The 18,039-nt window shown below is 42.6% G+C and overlaps 2 protein-coding genes across 3 annotated transcripts; both read left to right on the top strand.

Annotated features, from left to right (window-relative positions):
• Nucleotides 1-48: 48 nt before the first annotated feature.
• Nucleotides 49-5,885, top strand: ovch1 (ovochymase 1). Its single transcript, XM_027151173.2, has 14 exons — nucleotides 49-196; nucleotides 431-511; nucleotides 626-809; nucleotides 1,324-1,399; nucleotides 2,104-2,293; nucleotides 2,777-2,916; nucleotides 3,080-3,233; nucleotides 3,310-3,348; nucleotides 3,436-3,468; nucleotides 4,202-4,427; nucleotides 4,549-4,703; nucleotides 5,105-5,203; nucleotides 5,290-5,426; nucleotides 5,596-5,885. Exons 1-14 carry the CDS (start codon nucleotides 127-129, stop codon nucleotides 5,761-5,763), a joined length of 1,752 nt encoding a protein of 583 aa, XP_027006974.1. The 5' UTR covers nucleotides 49-126; the 3' UTR covers nucleotides 5,764-5,885.
• A 1,128-nt stretch (nucleotides 5,886-7,013) lies between these two features.
• lmf2b (lipase maturation factor 2b) lies at nucleotides 7,014-17,562 on the top strand. 2 transcript variants are annotated; one of them, XM_027151758.2, is made up of 14 exons: nucleotides 7,018-7,242; nucleotides 8,986-9,233; nucleotides 9,691-9,719; nucleotides 10,222-10,409; nucleotides 10,499-10,680; nucleotides 11,588-11,726; nucleotides 11,887-12,021; nucleotides 12,225-12,330; nucleotides 12,417-12,513; nucleotides 13,350-13,529; nucleotides 14,599-14,758; nucleotides 16,269-16,380; nucleotides 16,569-16,677; nucleotides 16,829-17,562. In XM_027151758.2, the coding sequence occupies exons 1-14, from the start codon at nucleotides 7,149-7,151 to the stop codon at nucleotides 17,162-17,164; spliced, it is 2,115 nt and encodes a 704-aa protein (XP_027007559.2). In that variant the 5' UTR covers nucleotides 7,018-7,148; the 3' UTR covers nucleotides 17,165-17,562. The 2 variants fall into 2 exon arrangements, with proteins under 2 accessions (XP_027007560.2, XP_027007559.2); XM_027151759.2 differs by lacking the exon at nucleotides 16,569-16,677 and having other exon boundaries at nucleotides 7,014-7,242; nucleotides 16,829-17,442.
• The last annotated feature ends 477 nt before the right edge of the window (nucleotides 17,563-18,039 follow it).

Raw genomic sequence — 18,039 nt, 5'->3', positions numbered from 1 at the left:
GGCTAAATGATACACTTTTTTTAATATTGCTTGCAGGTCAGGGTTTAATTAGCTGAGAATTGGGTTCAGGTGTTAAAGCTGGATGTTTCTGTAACTCACTCGCCGTGTTTTTGTGGTCGTGTTGTGATGTGTGGATCATTTTTAAAGATGTTTGCTGTTACATGCCTCATCTTCACGTTATTTAACAGTGGACTTGGTGAGTTATAGCCTACTGTTAACCTTTATAGCTAAAAGGTTTAGGGAGGTAAAATTCTAAATATAAACAAATGTACAAAAACACACACACACACACAATCACTTCATACACACACACACACACACACACACACACACACACACACACAATCACTTCATACACACACGCACACACACGCTCTCTCACTTCATTCATACACATATATATATTACACACACACACAAACTTTTGCAGCCGGCAAGATTTCCACTCTGGATGGAACCACATCACATCAGGTTTATGAAGGAAACGGTACCAATGAGAACAGTTTAGAAGGTATGATGAATACACACTGAACTGTAAATATCTGACTAATCACATTAACACATGCAAATTATCTTATTTTATGGTAAATGTGCTGTTTAGTCTAATGTTGACTGTGTGGTAAAGCAATAGCCGGTGTGAGGGCGTTCACAATGGAGGAGGGGGCGGAGCCACGGATTGTGGGCGGTAAAGAGGCGTGGCCTCACTCCTGGCCCTGGCAGGTGGCGCTGACTTTTGCCGACATGCCAGCGTGCGGTGGTGCCATCATCAGTGAGTACTGGATCATCACAGCCAGCCACTGTTTCAGACGGTAAATATCTCGATGCAAGCGGATAAGAACTTTATTTAGCCAAAAAGCATATTGTGATGTGGGATTCCTCAAGGATCTCTGGTCTTCTCCCACCTCTAACAGGTAAATCACCTGTAGGTGTGTAGTGTGTGAACCTATGTGTAAGTGGTATTAACACCTTGGTATTCACCCAGTGTTCCTGGGATAGATTGCAGATCCACTTTGTCTCAGGAGGGATGTGAAGATGATCTGATCAGATTCTGTATCAGGTTCCGTAACTGCTTGTAAGATTAGAGATGAGATCCGCAATCCTAAGCTCTATATTAAAACTGTGTTGAGCAATTAATTCTATCCCAAAATAGATGACCCAAGTGACTACATCTCTGATTCACACCACTCTAACGTGTCCTGTTAAACTTCTATTCATCGTTAAGTCAATGAGTCTGTATTTTTTGTGTGAATGTTGTATTGTGTTCAGATTTCTGACTACCTAGTTGTCTGTGAGAAACCTTTGATAGTCTTCTTCCATGACCAGATATTCTAAAGAATCCTTGTGGACCGTGATGGCTGGGAAACATGATCTGGAAAATCAAACAGAGTCCTGCCAACAGGTATGTATACCTGTGTATCTTCATCACCTTGTGATTTAGTTTTATTGCAGCTTCAAAACCATTTTGTCAGAGCTGTTCTTGTCTATAATGGACCAGAATCGATTAAATGACTTGTACTTCAACAAATGTCCCAGTGCATGACCTGAGCTCTACTGATATTCTCTATAAAATGCCTCTGTAGACCAAGACAAGACTTTTTTTTTTTTTGGTTGCTTCCTTCATAAGTGTGGAATTTTATACCACTTTCCATTCACACGGTTTGAAAGCGGCGTCTTTTAAATGTTTTTTTTGGTTTGTTTAAACCATACCTTTTATTTGAGAGGCCTTCCTCTTTTTGTGCTTTATTGTGCTTCTACCGCAGTGTGATTGTGTTCGGGTCGTCGGAGTCTGTCTGTCAGATGTTTGTTAGCATTGTGTCATAACAACTGCTTAAACATTTGTAGGATTTATAAGGAATTGTAAGTGATGAAATGATTTGATGTTTAACTCTATTCAGACCAGTGTGCTTTTTTGCAATGAGTATTGGCTGTTTACAAAGTAACAAAGGGGTCAAAACCTGTTGGTTCTAAGGCATCACGGTTGATTAGGTTGTACTTTTCTACTTGCATCTATCTAATCGAGCACTGTATGCGATTTAGCTACCACGTGTATAAAGTGTTCCATGAATGACGTTTAGGATTAATCTCTACTCATCCTGTGTTCAGACTTCCAAAGTGGCTAAAATCATCAACCACGAGGACTACAATAGCATAACCAAGCACCATGACCTCGCTCTGCTGAAGCTGCAGACTCCTCTGGTGTTTAACGAGTGTGTAAGGCCCATTCCTGTCTGGAGCGGAGAGCTACCGTCCCTGAAACGATGCACCGTCACAGGCTGGGGTTCCACTACTGAGAGTAGGTATCTCTGCTCCCGAAGGTCACTGCAGCAGGCAGACACAGGCCTGACGTGAAGGTTTTGAGTCATTTTGAGTGAAGGTTTATACTCCTTTTTTTATGTATTGCGATTAATTCAAGGTCTTTAGCTTTAGTTTGTACTTATGGTTTGCAAAGTTTTAGAATTGACTGTAAACTCTGTTGAGCTGTCATTACTGCTGACACTGGAGGCTCCTTCCATAAATGCTACAAAATCTCACCATATCAATATTATACACGTTTTTCCAACTAGTTTGACGTGTTAACTTTTCTTTAGAAATAAAATAAATTATTAAAAATCTAAACCTGTTTATTCTTTTCTCGGAGCTCCTGTGAGCAAAAAAATTTTCAGCCAATAAAAATGGCTTAATCAGCAGCACTGTGGTCTAATATTTTTGATACTGTGTGCGTCTGAATCTTTTGGGGGGGGGGACTACAACTGGTAAACGGCTGTCCTGTGCCCAGGTGGCCCACGTGCAACCAAGCTTCAAGAGGTCAACATTACCATAGTGGAGCCTGATAGCTGTGTGCAATTTTATGGAGGTGTTATCCGTTCCTCTATGATGTGTGCTGGAGAGGTGACGGGAGGTTTGGATGCATGTCAGGTACAGTACAGGATATTTTACATGACAAGTAGGTTTTGTTGCTGCATGCTGACGTTTATTTGACTGATTTTGTTTCGATTTCTGTCCCCAGGGTGGGTGTTTTAGTGTGGTTTTATTTTTATTTTTTTTAACCCCCTCCCTCAATCACTGTCTTTCTGAACAGGGGGATTCTGGGGGTCCTCTGTCCTGCTTCACAGGAGAGCGGTATGAAATTGCTGGAATCGTTAGCTGGGGAGTGGGTTGTGGCCGTGCTAAGAGACCCGGGGTCTACACCAGAGTTGCATTTTACGTCCAGTGGATTAGTTCCATCATCAATGGTACTTTGAAAAATGAAATCAAAAGTACAGTCACGTTCATGGTGGAATGTACCAATGCTCTTTCTTCCATTTAAAGGTCAACTTGGTGCTGCTGGCACATGGAAGATGTTACCAGGTAATTTTTGTTTGTGTGTTTTGCATCTCAGTAAAGAGAATTGCATCCACTGTTTTCATGCTTTTTTTCTTTCTTTCCCGTTTATGGTGGAGGGAGACGCAGCAAGCAAAAAATTATCAGGTAAGCCCCTTATTTCTTCTGCGGAATTCTCAGAATACGCATCATAGATGGTTGATTTGATGAATAAAAATGAGAACCTTTGTGTACAGCAAAAATGTTTTGATAATAAATTAGTAATCTGAATCACTAGTGAAGGCAAAACATTTCTCGAAATTGGGTATGATGTTGTAAACAGACAAATCCAAATTGAGTGGTGTGTGCGGTCAGACGTTTCTTCAGTTCCCTGCTGAAGTTTAGTTTGTACCTTTTACAGTAAGTTAGTGGGAACTAACTGCTTTTTGAGAAAAGTAAAGGTTGGAAGATGGTAGCAGAGATCAATGCTGCTTCTGGTGAATGTACATGGCTAGAACAATTAGCTTCTGCTGGCAATAAACTTGCACACATCATGCAAATCGTAATAAAAAATGATTTAATGTTTTGGACTAGTTAGATGTACAGTAGTCTATACTTGTCATTAAAAAAACATGACCATGACCTCTAACAAACAAGTAGTATAGAAGTGACACATCAAATACAAGCATCTTGTTGAGTTGCTAAATGTGGAATAAAAGTGTAGTAAACCTGTCAAGAAGGCTGAACACCTTTTGGAAAAATTGCGATATCTTTTAGCAAGTTACAAAAGCCTGCCCTTAATGTTCTACCACCACACAACTAGATAAACTCTGCTTTAGGTATTTTGTGAGCTTTTATTCAAGGAGGAATAAGTTTCTTCTGGCTGTGTTTTCCATGCAAGTGAAAAAGTGTGGCCAGGCCGAAGTGAAAGCCTGCAAGCTCGATCAAGGCTGTGTAGGCTTCGAGACCTCAGAACCCAACGGAGAGCTGAGGGTGGTAAACCTGACTGAGGCATGTCCTCACTCCTGGCCCTGGCAGGTCAGCTTGCAAAGTGAAGAAAACCACTACTGCAGCGGTACCCTCGTAGACGAGCGCTGGGTGCTGACTGCGCGCCACTGTCGTGCTGAGTAAGCCAACTAAAGCAGCATAAGTGAACTTGCATTAAAAAGCTATTTATCTCCACTTTTTCTTGTCTAAATAACCAACTGGTTCTGTTTTGGATTTTTATTTTTTAATCATCTTCTGCAGAGCTGGAGATATGGTGCTGCTTGGCGCTCATGATCTCAACTCTGTAGGAAGTCAGAGTGTAACGGTCAAGGCAGTCTACAGCCAGCCGTATGATGGCAGCTACCCTCCACTACATGATCTTGCTCTCCTCTACCTCAGTGTTCCAGCTCGACTAGGTACAAGACCACATCCCAGCCCACAGGTTCCCAACCCTGGAAATAGAGAGCACTGTCCTGTAAATTGTGCTGCTTTCCTTGAATAAACATGTCAGTTTTGATCCAGAAAGAGCTGTTAATTAGCCAATTAGATGAATCTGGTGTGTTGGGACAGGGAGATTACCAAAATGTGCAGAACTAAAAGACCAGGTGGTGGAGTTGGACATGAAATTGTTCCTTCTACCTGGGCAAAATCAAAAGTGTGTTAAGTGGAGCCTTTCAGGCCTGATAAAAAGCCCCCTGGACCTTTGGTTCCAAGGACTATCTTGGAACAGGATGTACTACTGGACCATGGTGTTTGGAGCAGTTGCTTGAGTGCATATTGTTTTTTTTTAATGATCTGATGTCTGGGTTTCCCCCAGGATCTTCAGTATTCCCAGTTTGTATATCAGATGAAAACTGGAGGTTTGATCAAGAGGCATTTTGTGTGACAACAGGATGGGGATATAAAAGGTCAACACGTAAGCATCACTATTTGTTCCAAATGTGTATACCCTCTGTATCCGTTTTCTCTTGTAGTAAAACCTCTTTCTTCTGCCCATGTTAGCAAAAGTGAGTCCTGACGTGCTGTATCAGGCCCGAGTGATCCCTCAATCTGAGCAAGCCTGTTGGACCGGTTGGGGTCAGGTTTTCAGCTCTAATGCCCTCCTGTGCACACAGTCTGCTGCCTCATCATCCTGCCTGGTACTGTAGTTCAACTGAGCTAAGAATGAATGGAAGTCAGGAGGGGCCACTTCACACTTGTATACTGTTGTCAATAAATATTCATGAATTAATGACTGCATGAACAATGTAAACTCTAACATGAACATCTGCATTTTTGTTTGGGTCTTTTTTTTTTTCCCCTTCTTAGGGCGATGCAGGGGCACCACTTTTGTGCCAAAAGGATGAACGGTACTATCTGGCTGGCATGATGGCACTGGGGCTCAAGCGCTGTGATCAACAGAAACCAGCCATTTTTACTAATCTTTCCAGGTTCTGGTCCTGGATTGAGAGAACTATGACCAAAGAAGAAATCTAATTAAACAGAATGAAACTTTTGTTTTGTATGTCTTGGAGCACTACATGTGCATGGAAAAACTTGAAGGAAAATTCCAACCTGAAATGAATTAAATATATTTATTCTGGAATATTTTTATGCTAGTTTGTTGATTTAGTGTATTTTTTCCCTGGGAAGTTGGTGGTTGCACGGCTCTGTCTCAGAGCAAACACTTGCAGACTGAACAACTAAAGCACTACTCCATCAGTCCCTTAAAGTAGAGCAAAAGAGAGGTAAAACTCCACTGCACCATTATCTACATCTAATAAAATGGCAGTGTGGGTTATGTTGGAAAATGCTAACCACAGTAAAGATGAAACAAACTATCGCATGCCATTGAAGATCTCAGTAATTTAATGAGCAAGCTATTCCGGGTGGATTTTTAAGTGTCTTTTTTTTGTTTACGAAACTATTAGTCATTTCTGCATTATAGATTATAATTTATCTGAATATAACACGATGAAAATAGGTTTAACCTGGCACCCTGTGGTTTAATGCAGAAAACTCTAAGGTTCCAAGAAGGAACTCTTCAGGAAACCCTTTCAAGTCAATATATTATAAATTTTTGCTCAGAGATGTCAGAATGGTGGCTGATTCATGGAACCATCTCTGAAAGGGAAATGTGTATGGATTACTGCTGTAGGGCAAGGCATGCCCCTTTGGGTTGGAGATGTATTTAGGGGGCATTTACCTTACTTAAACTCTACTAGTTTATATTAATCAAAACCATGTCTTCCAGAACTAACAAACTATAAAATAAATTATCCACAAAAACTATTTTTTACTGTCCAGGCCATAGCCAGACCTTTTACAGCACGGTGACTTCATTGGGGTGGCAGTGCAGGCTGGGGCAAAATGTGCCTCCACAGAAAATACACTACAGACTCTTACCCTAACTGTATACAGCCTGAGTGAGTTTACCTGTAGTTATAAAAGGCAATATTTCTGCCATGTAGCAAGCTCCAGAATCGTCCCATTAGGGCTCATGTTATGAACTACATTAGTGATATGAACTCAACAATGTTAACTAACAGTACATACAGTTTGAATGTATGTACTGTATGAGTGTTTGGTCACCTGTTGGTTTGTTAGTGGTACTTGGGGATCTGAGTGTGTTGGCTCTCTGATCTCACTCGTCCCTGATTGATATGACAATTCCTATTAGACACAAGATGGTTAACAACGTGGTGTTTCAACTCAACGTGGCGCTCGCGCATGTGCTCCATAAGCCCCGCCCAAACGCATCCACGCCACTCCAAGTGCTACTTCCCGCTCACGAGCTGAAAAAATATCCCCTTCTCTCTCTCTCGCTGTCTGGCTCCGGCTCGGAAAAATTCGTCCACGGCTGTCCGAATTAAATCTGGAAAATGGGGGGAGTCCGAGTCCCAAGGCAAATGTTTCTGTGGAGCATGGCGAGCATATATTTGTTTGCTTTTGCATCTCTCTATATCCAGATACCAGGTAGGACGTTAACACGCGAGCGCGCACGAGGAGATTTTTTTTTGTTTGGGCGCGGCGCTCATTATGTTTCTGTGCGTGCGAGTTTTAGCGTGGGAGCTCGTGCATTCAGCAGACTCTCTTATTGTTAAACAGGATAGTGAAGTTTCTGTGCTTTTCTACTTTATTTGTTTCCTCACGCGTCTGCAAACTGGCTCGAGTGCACGTCTGAAATTAGACGTGCTTTATGAACACGGAGAAATAAACGTGCTCTTCGCGTACGCTAAAACCTCCGCTAGTGTTAAAAAGTGAACATAAACGGATTACAACACGCAGTGCCTGCGCTGTTTTTATGTTTTTGGGGAAATTTGGGGGGATTCTGTGTGGAAAATCCGCGCGCGCGCAGCATATTGACCCGTCATCATTCCATCTGCACGTCATCATCGAGAAGAAGTGTTTCCGCGTGGACTTGTCACGTGATCAGTCTGAACCAATAGGTGTAGGGTTAATGCTTTATATTGCCTAATCGTTTAAAAAACACATGTAAACATTGCTTCCGAATTAAACCGTGTAAAGTAATATATAGCTAGCCTTACAGGAAATTTTTCTTTAAATAAAAGAAATTACCTCTAATATCTTGGTCTATTTGTGAGAGGAAATGCCCCTGTGCATTAAGGCAGCGGCCCCTATGCATTAAGCAATCTCTATGAAGACATGCTATGCCAAGGTGGTGTCCTTCAGAGCCCTGATCTCAACCCCACTGAACACCTTTGTTTGTTGTTAACATGAGTGCGGTGGTAATTCCTGCTTGTTAACATGTGCACACTTCTCATCTGCAGTTTAATTAATAATAAAGAGAAAGTCCTCATGCACAGGATATCCTCATGCACAGGATAGGTCAGAGTAATGGGTTTGTGTGCTAAACTGGTCCTCAGTGAAACACTGAATAATTCAGAATGTTTTCACAGTTTGAAAATCAGTCTCTAGAATTGTTTCATCTGTGCGGGTGGAGTAGCTCGAGGCCTGATCGTCAGATAAAGTGCAGGAAGAACTGGGGAAATAAATAAATAAATAAAGACATTATGTATTTACGCTCTTTGTTACCAAGCTGCCAAAATACATACACGGAAGCACACGTCCTGCATGTTTACTGGATAGTTCATTGAGGTGTGCCTTTGTGTGTAAAGCGCTGAAAGAGATGAACTTTATACAGGAAAACAAAATGGGGCGGGGGGGGGCTTTCAGTTTACTTTTGGTTGTTTTATTCAAACAGCATTTTACACTCAAAGCACAAAAAATGTAAATTTACAAATACATTACAAATGTATTTATTTATTTGGGCAGTATTCTTACCCATTAAATGCACCCATTTTCAGACCTCGGAGATATATAATGTTAATTTTTTAAAAATAGATTTTTAGTGATTTTTTTTTATAGTTTATATTTTGGAAAACAGAACCAACAAAATGTATTTTAAAAAATCGTGGCCAAAAATAAATGTTCCGTGGATGTGAGTAATGCCGCACACAGCTCTAGTGTAGATTGCAGTTAGTGATGTAGAAAGCCTGTAAAGTTTAAAAAACCTGGAAACGAGGAAAGGTCAAGAACTAATTTGTCATAAATGTGTTTATGGGACATCTGATTTAATGCTGAACCAAAAGGAACAAATCATTCTCCATTTATTTGCTGTTTAAAGCTTGAGCTTTATATACCTCATGCTGTACAAACTGTCTGATGAATCCTGTGTGTGTGCGTGTGCACGCGCAGGTCTGTATGGGAAAGATGGTGTTAGGCCGGTCCATATGCCCGAAGTTGAGTCGCCTCTGCTGGAGAAGCTGCAGGACATCCCGTCCCTCCTGTGGCTGACTCCGTCCCTGGGCATCGGACCTCAGCAGGGTCTGGAGCTCATCTGCCTTCTGGGGGCGCTGCTGAGCCTGGGAGCCATGCTGCTGACTGGCCTGAGAGACAGCCTGGTTTATCTCTGCCTCTGGGTGCTTTACCTTTCTGTGTACACTGTGAGTTTCTCTCTCCTCACTTTCTCTCTTTTAAGCACAAACAACATAAAAACGCTTCTGATCACCACTCACTCAGCAGAATTTGGTATGCAAGTGTATTTAAAAAGAACAAAAGGGGAAAATGTTCTGATCCGGTAACCTTTTTCTGCTTAGCCGTGACGTCTCGGTACAGATGATAATTGCAGTGCTCCTGGTAACATAATGGATAGAATTGCATTAGCTGTAATAATGACTTGCGTTAAAAACACAAGTGGTGATAAAAATACTGATGCATGCCAGGTAACTGTGTGTACAGCTGCATCACCTGATACTGGTTTCTCCTGGGTTTGGTGCAGAAAAGTGTAAAGTGGCAGTGAATCATATTTAAAACAGGACTCTGGTGCTTGGGTATGGTTTAAGCTGCATGGGTTAGTGATGTTACATTGACGTTGCACTGCTTGTTTATTTTCTTTGGCAGGTTGGAGGAGATTTTCTTCACTCTGAGTGGTGAGTCCTTTACATCACCTGACTATTGCAGTGGTGGTGGTAAGGCTAGAAACATGTATCATGTGTGTTCTTGACCTTCAGTTTCACAAGGACATTTAGTCAAACTCTGTTTGTTTTTGGTATATGGGTGTACGGGTGGACACGCACAGTGGGTTGTTTGTTGTTGTTTTTTTTTTTTTTTGGGCTGCACTTTGCAGCAGTGAATGTAAATGCTGTTTCCTGTAAAAGTCCAGTGCAACCATGTGACAGTTTCCTGATCTAGCCATGCCATTCATTTCAGTCCATTCCTTTTTAGTCAAAAGCACTCTTAAATGCTCTCTGGGGGGAAAAAGGAAAACACACACACACACACAGGAAGTATGGAATAACTGGAAGACCTTTTGAAAAGAAGTGTTAATTTCCTGTATGTATGGAGACCGTGGGTGTGTACGTGTTTGCATGCAGGTCTCTCTAAAGGATATGTTTTTAAACACTGCACGTGTAATTTGTTTTCCATATTTAGGGACAATCTTCTGTTAGAGGCAGGGTTTCTGGCCTTCCTGGTTGCTCCATGTGCTTTACTGCGAAGCTCTTCTGCTCCACATGACAGCGTGACCTTCTGGTTGCCCCGCTGGCTGCTCTTCAGGCTTGTACTTTGCACTGGGGTGAGCAAGCTGGCCAGCGGTGACCCGTGCTGGTGGGACCTCACAGGTGTGTGTTTGCTTTCTGGACAAATTTACACACAACCTACATGCTGGGTTTTTTCACACAATCTTCCGACTCACTAATCTCTTTTGCAGCTCTGAGTCGGCATTATAGCACCCAAGAAAGCCCCACCCCCTTGGCCTGGTACGCCTCTCAGCTTCCCGATTGGCTGTCAAGGCTCGGTGCAGTTAGCATATTAGCAGTTGAAATCGCTGTTCCGCTGTTGATGTTCTTCATTCCTGTTCGTGGATTAAGAATCAACGCCTTTTCCATCCTGGTAGGTTACTTCTTACTTCTCTGTAACCGGATGCACCTTGTGATGTTCAGAAGGTCAAGTCAAGAAGCTTTTATTGTCATTTCAACCATTTATAGCTGTTGCAGTACACAGTGAAGTGAGACAACGTTTCTCCAGGATTGTGGTGCTACATAAAACAAAGACAGGGCTAAGGACTTGTAAGTAGTCTTAGCCACATAAAGTGGTGCAAACAGTGCAGGACAAGACAAACAGACAGTGCAGGACAAGACAAACAGACAGTGCAGGACAAGACAAACAGACAGTGCAGGACAAGACAAACAGACAGTGCAGGACAAGACAAACAGACAGTGCAGGACAAGACAAACAGACAGTGCAGGACAAGACAAACAGACAGTGCAGGACAAGACAAACAGACAGTGCAGGACAAGACAAACAGACAGTGCAGACACAAAGTTACAAGACAATACAAAACGTAAAAAACACAATACACAAAAGACAATAAACAGTAACAATCAGCGCCGACCGACCGGTGTATATACTGTATGTAAATACTAAATGTTCAAACAATATTTCGTGCAGTAATATTGGAATGAACACAGTTTCTTAGCAGCAGGTCCTTGGGATAATGTATAGAATTGTGCAAAATAAACAGCAAATGACTGAAATATTGTACAATATGTGCAAAAACGGCTGAAATGTTGGACAGTATGTGCAAAAACAGCAGAAAAGTGTGCAAAACAGCATGTAAACAGTTTGATGGATTGTAAGCAGCTTGTAAACAGTTTGATGTGTCAGTGTGTGTGTTACAGTATGTGTGGGTCTGTGCAGTCCATACAGATGTGTGTGTTGTGCTCAGTACAGTACAGTACAGATCTTCATTTGTTATCACTGCCATCAAATGTTTTTTCTTTTCCCTTTTGTATTCCAGGAGGTTCTGCAGCTCTTCAAAGTCCTCTTGGGTGGCTTAAGCCTGAATAACCTGCTGACCATCGCACTGAGCTTCTCTCTGCTGGACGATGAGGTGTTCGAATGCGCGCCAGTCCCCAAGAAAAAAGCCAAGACTAGGAGTACGATTTAACTTTGATCAGAACTTGTACTGTACTGCATTAGCTAACTGGTGAAAACATGTGGCGGATAAAATGTGTGTATTCAGCGTCAACAATTAAACGGAAATTTCAAGAGTTGTGATCAGTTTTATAATCGATTGTTGTTGTTTTTTTCTTTCAGCTTGGGGCCAGGTTTTGGGCTCTGTTCTGACATTTCTTTTTAGGCTGGCTGTCCATCTGCTAATTATTTTCAGCACTGTAAAGTTCTTCAAACTGGAAATCGATTGGGAGAAGAAGAGTGTGACGTCCAAACCGAGTGAGTCTGCGTTTAACCCCCAGGTTCTGTGTATCAGCTTAGAAACACAATTTATCTACCAAAAAATATTGAGAATCCTGCAACAGGATTCTCAGTGTTTTATTCCTCTTGTACCATAGCGATTCTCCATGCATTTATTTTATTAACAAATTTGTGACGTTGAATTCTGATTTTTTTTTTGTGTGTGTGTTTCTTTCTCACAGCCTTTTCCCATGAAAGCTTTAATGACTTTGTGAAGCAGATCCAGGTTCCCAGCATTTGGTTAGGAGTGCTCTCTCTGACTTGGGAAGTTGTCGCTGCTCTGCTTAAGTAGGACCTTATTTCTTTTACCTAAAGAGTGATGATCAGGTTGTAAGAATTGTCCAGTCATCTGTGACATCGTCTGATGATTCTAGGTGCCTGTATGTACGAGGCGTCCTGGGCAAGCTGTGGGCGTTCATCCAGTGCGTCGTGTTCACGGCTGCCACTGTGGGGGTTTTCACCCTTAGCCTGGTAAGCAACTATTCAGAAATATTTGATTCTTTGAGCTCTGTACTTGGATTTTCAAACCTCTCTCATCCCACTCCCAAAAAAAAACAAAAAACATTCCCGTCCCATCATAATCCTGCAAAAAAACAAACAAACAAAAAAAACCGGGAGTTCCGCCCCAATCCCAGAAGAATGACTCCCATTCCCTCCCACTCCCGTGACCCGTGGTAATCCTGAAAAAATGCCAGCACCCCCAAATCAGCCTCTACTCTGTACAGGGGTGGAAAGAGCTGGTGTGAGTAGAGTTTGATTCCAACCAAGCAGAAGCCACACCAGAGTCTACTGAAAGCCAAGATTAATTAACTGGTTAAACAGGTGGGACTCCTGCTGGACTGGGATGAGACCCTACTCACAGGAGAAGACTGAATTCTGCTGCTCTTTGTTTTTGTTTGATGGCAGGATTCATCGATTAATGGCTGGGTAAATGGATTGCTGGATAAATAGGTGGATAATGTATGTATGGGTGGATAAATAGATGGATTTGAAGGGTTGATGGATGGATGGATGGATTCAGTGACGTATGGATGACGTCAGTGATCCATCGATCCATAGGGGAAATAGTTTTACATTACACTCGATATAAAAGACAAAATACTAACACGACACATCTGTCTGTAAGAAATGAGTTAATAAATGTAATAGTATAGTAACTATTAACTAATATAGTAACTACTAATAGAACAGTACAGACGAGTAGAGACCAGAACATTTTATCCAATTGAGTTTCGAGTACACGAACATGTAATAAAACACTACTGTATGTTTGACTTGGCTAACTCGGACATCCTCCATGATGTAAGGTGCCGTACACAGCTCTGGCTGGAATGTCCAGCAAAATTTTACCTGAGGTTCGAGGAGCCTACGAAGCGGTGGAGAAGTTTCAGCTCGTCAGCTCATACGGCATTCAGCACAGAATGATTCCTCCTGCAGGACGACCAGAGATCGTCATCGAAGGCAGCATGGATAAGAAAGATTGGACGGTAAGAGATGTTTAGATCACACATGCTGTACGATTTCCTTTTACGGTTTCTAGTCATCTGAAATCTGTAACATGGTTGTAACCGATTGTGACGGTGGAAACGCCTCCGGCGAATTAAGGCATGTAAACAGACTTGACTTAAGTCTTGTTGGATCCTTCGCACGGAGAGAGCTGGACTTGCTTGTACATGTAAAGTGAAGCTTTGATGATTCCTCTAAAATGTCAGCTTTATGCCTTTCTGTCAATCCGAGTTACGTGGAATTCTTGTTAATTTTCAATCAGTATAAACAAATGAATAGTTTTATCTTCACAAGCCTAATAGAAAATGAGTCAGGACTCTGTTGGGTGTCAGTATGAGACGCATTTTTTTTCTCCCTCTGTTAATAACCTTACCCATAATTCTAGTGGTTGAATATAACACCTTCAGGTGAGAGACGTGGGTTTAATATCACCGTTTACTTTGACGATTTAAACATTTGTGAGCAAAATAACCCTTTGCGCCTCCGCCTCGTGTGTGTGGCATGTGTTTACATGTTCTTCCCGTGCCTCTGGGGTTTCCTCCGGGTACTCCGGTTTCCTCCCCCGGTCCAAAGACATGCCTGGTAGGTTGATTGGCATCTCTGGAAAATTGTCCGTAGTGTGTGTGTGTGCGCCCTGCGATGGGTTGGCACTCCATCCAGGGTGTATCCTGCCTCGATGCCCGATGACGCCCGAGATAGGCACAGGCTCTCCGTGACCCGTGAAGTTCGGATAAGCGGTAGAAAATGAATGAATAGTGCCCCCTAGCATGCTAGATAAAAACAAGTGCTTATGAAATACTGCAAATTCTTTAAAGTCCTGAATGTCTACTTTATATGAGCTTTATATTAAGCACCTCTATAGAGTGAGACATGACGAAGACATTCAATGATCATCACAGACACAAGCGGACCACTTGATGTCTAGTAATGCTAATTAATAATGCTGCTTTTCCTGCTAGATTTCATTCTTAGCATTTAGTTTATTCCCAGGATTCGGCTCGGTGTCTTTCCTGGTGCCGACTCTTTAACCTGTCTGTGTGTATCTTACAGGAGCTGAGCTTCATGTACAATCCCAGCAGTGTTCCTGCGGTCCTGGGGCCTCATGAGCCGCGGTTAGACCGGCTGCTGTGGGAAGCAGCTCGAGAACATCATGAGCAGAATCCCTGGTTTACGGGCCTGATGAAGCGCCTGCTGGAGGGCAAACAGGACGGTGAGTTTACACAGACTACATGCTATAACATGCTCCGGAAGACGAGGTCACGAACAGGGATATTTCTTAAAGAGGATTAAATCAGTACTATATAACAGGCTACACGCTACATGTCTGTATGTTTATACGTGTATACTTACAGATGATGCATTCTCACATTCACAAAGCACAAAAGAGCTCGACACACACGTGATCTAGTGATGGTAAACGGGATAAACGGAATCCTGGCTTATCTTGTTTGACCTTTCACACTGTTCATACTTAATCCAGGTTCTTCATAAGCTGACGTTTCACACTGTACATTCCTAAAACCCCGGTTTGACACGTGACCGCTGTAAATAGCGTCTCGGAGAAAAATGTCGCCATGCAAATCCTTCTACATCCACTGAGACGCACAGTTCCCGTCCAGTTTGGCCTGAACAGACTTTTCTGATCATAGCCTTAACAAATAAAACTCTTGACTCCAATGGCGTTTTGTCACCATTATTATTTAAAGGCAGCGACTACCGCATCAAGTGTGTGATGAGTCTAAAGCACTGTTCTGCCCTTCCTTTGTGTTACATGTCCAGTCCCCTTAACTGTTAAACATGTTCTGTTTGACTGTAACCTTTGATGCGTCCAGAAAACACTGAAAACCCTTTTATTCAGAACCGTGTTCAGGAGGAGTGTTTTAGAATGTCCTAATTTATGACTTTTGGACTTTTGTGTCAATTCAAAATGATCTACATAATAGTTCAAATTCTATGGAGTGAAATGTTGACTGTTAATCAATCTCTCTTTCTGTGCCTCTGTGTCTCACTCTCTGTGTCTCACTCTCTCTCTCTCTGTGTCTCACTCTCTCTGTGCCCACCACTACTGTGTCTCACTCTGTGTGTCTCTCTCTCTCTCTCTCTCTCTCTGTGTGTCTCACTCTCTGTGTCTCACCCTCTGTGCCCACCACTACTCTCTTTCTCACTCTGTGTCTCACTCTCTCTGTGTCTCACTCTCTCTGTGTCTCACTCTCTCTGTGTCTCACTCTCTCTGTGTCTCACTCTCTCTGTGCCCACCACTACTCTCTGTGTCTCACTCTCTGTGTCTCACTCTCCCTGTGCCCACCACCACCACCACTCTGCCTCACTCTGTGTCTCTCTCTCTCTCTCTGTGTCTCACTCTGTGTCTCACCCTCTGTGCCCACCACTACTCTCTTTCTCACTCTGTGTCTCTCTCACTCTGTGTCTCTCTCTCTCTGTCTCACTCTCTCTGTGCCCACCACTACTCTCTGTGTCTCACTCTCTGTGTCTCACTCTCCCTGTGCCCACCACCACCACCACTCTGTCTCTCTCTCTGTCTCTGTCTCTCTTTGTGTCTCACTCTTCCTGTGCCCACCACCACCTCTCTCTGTGTCTGTGTCTCACACTCTCTGTGCCACAACACCACCACTCTGTGTGTGTGTGTGTCTCTCTCTCTCTCTTTTCCCCCACCCCGTGTGCTCTCTCTCTCTCTCTCCCCCTCTCCCTCTCCCCTGCTGTAGTGATAAGTCTGCTACAGGTGGATGAAGCTCGGTATCCATTCAGCTCCAAACCTCCAGCGTTCATCAGAGCTAAAGTCTATCATTACCATTTCACTCGCTCTCCTGCAGAGGGGTGAGTCCAGCACAGTGTTCACTTCCTCACATTCAGGCTTCATCATATTCATGTACACACTGGTTACTTTGTCATGGTCTGATCCCACCGAGTAGCAGCACAGTGTAGCACTGCTGCCTCACAGCTGTGGGGTCTTGTGTTGTTGTTGCACTTTGTACTGAGACACACGTTACTGAATCATGTGGCAGGACGGAAGCTCAGACGTGGTGGAAACGGCATCTTGTGAGGGACTTCTTTCCCACAGTGCACTTGGGTGACCCTTTATTTGAGGAGCTGCTGAGTGAAGCTGGACTTAAAGTAATCTCATCTTGTGTTTCCTTAAAATTCACACCAACTGAACTGAGAATTGTGGTATATTTTAATAAAGTTACAGCTTTATCAGTTGATTTACTCTGTGTGTGTGTGTGTGTGTGTGTGTGTGTGTGTGTGTGTGTGTGTTTTCTTTCAGGAGGAGTTCCCAGTCCAGCCTGTTTCACACACACCTCTTTCCCAGGCTCTGAATGTGCTCCAAAGCCAGTCACATGGTCTTTCTGGACACCTTCTGATGTTGAGCCTGTTCATCACCGTGGCTTCTATTTTCCTCCTCAAAGCCCTGTTCTTTCGTACCAGGAGCACCAAAGCCACTAAAGCCAGACCGGCTGCGTCCGAACAAAAGAATAAAAAATCCAGAGACCACACCGAACCCTCTGAGAAAAGCCGCGCGGCCTCCAGCCGAGGAGGCAGGAAGGAGAACTCGGAAGAGAGGAAGCTGGACTCTGATAAAAGCCCACGCAAGAGGAAGTAAGATCCAGAAGCCATGTTGGGCAAAGATGGAGGATTTATTCTCAGGTGTACGCTGACTACGCAGTTACCATCCAATTCCATACATTAAATTATTTTTCTAAACTCCCCTCTCTGGTTAGCAAAGTGTTATACGGTAATAATCATTTTCTAGCATGCGCTCTGTTACAGAACCACTCAGCAGTCGATAGTCACACATTTTCTTGTCCTTTACCTGGTATCACTGTTATAAATTCACAATTAGTTTGAAATCATTGGAGTCGTTAATATTTTTATAGGATCTTTTCAAGCGCCGTCTGCACATCGGCTTGTTTAATCACGTTCATTTAAGAACTTGCGAGATGTGTATTTTTGTCCCATGGTCTAAAAGTCTAACGGTTATTAAACATGTGATGTTTTGTAGTTCAGTGTCGAGTATTTATTTTTATAAACAAATCTTGAGTGACTTCAGCTATTTAATATTTTCAGCTTTATTGAAGTATCAAAATTTCTTAATTCTGATTGGTTACATGATGGGGATTAATTTTCTATAACGGGAAATCGGACAGTAGTTCTGGCTGTCAGTCAAGTTGCAGGTTTATATTAATTGATTCGTATTTTGCTTTTAAATCATCTTTACAGAAATAAAGATTAGAAGGTTTGAAATGAATTCATATTTATCCCTAATGAGCAAACCTGAGGTGACGGTGGTGAGGAAGAACTGCGTGATGATGATATGAGGAGGAAACCTTGAGATGAGATGGACGCAAAACGGAACCCATCCTCATCTGGGTGACAGAGTGGGATTATAAGTCATTTCCTTTTTACAGCTTTATCTTTCTAATTCATTACAGATTTACCACTGATTACTTCCTATTAATGTTCTTGCTAACAATAACC

Source organism: Tachysurus fulvidraco, chromosome 19, assembly GCF_022655615.1.
Source record: "Tachysurus fulvidraco isolate hzauxx_2018 chromosome 19, HZAU_PFXX_2.0, whole genome shotgun sequence".
NCBI lineage: Eukaryota > Metazoa > Chordata > Actinopteri > Siluriformes > Bagridae > Tachysurus > Tachysurus fulvidraco.
The sequence above is the reverse complement of the archived record's forward strand: the minus strand, read 5'-3'. Positions and strand labels throughout refer to the sequence as shown.

Bases quoted from the DNA above. Each gene is read 5' to 3' on its own strand.
- ovch1 (XM_027151173.2), top strand. From the start codon at position 127: ATGTGTGGATCATTTTTAAAGATGTTTGCTGTTACATGCCTCATCTTC. The intron at 2,294-2,776 runs GTAGGTATCTCT...TCCTGTGCCCAG, and splicing joins CTGGGGTTCCACTACTGAGA to GTGGCCCACGTGCAACCAAG. The intron at 4,428-4,548 runs GTAAGCCAACTA...CATCTTCTGCAG, and splicing joins GCGCGCCACTGTCGTGCTGA to AGCTGGAGATATGGTGCTGC.
- lmf2b (XM_027151758.2), top strand. From the start codon at position 7,149: ATGGGGGGAGTCCGAGTCCCAAGGCAAATGTTTCTGTGGAGCATGGCG. The intron at 9,234-9,690 runs GTGAGTTTCTCT...TTTCTTTGGCAG, and splicing joins TTTACCTTTCTGTGTACACT to GTTGGAGGAGATTTTCTTCA. The intron at 16,678-16,828 runs GTAATCTCATCT...GTTTTCTTTCAG, and splicing joins TGAGTGAAGCTGGACTTAAA to GAGGAGTTCCCAGTCCAGCC.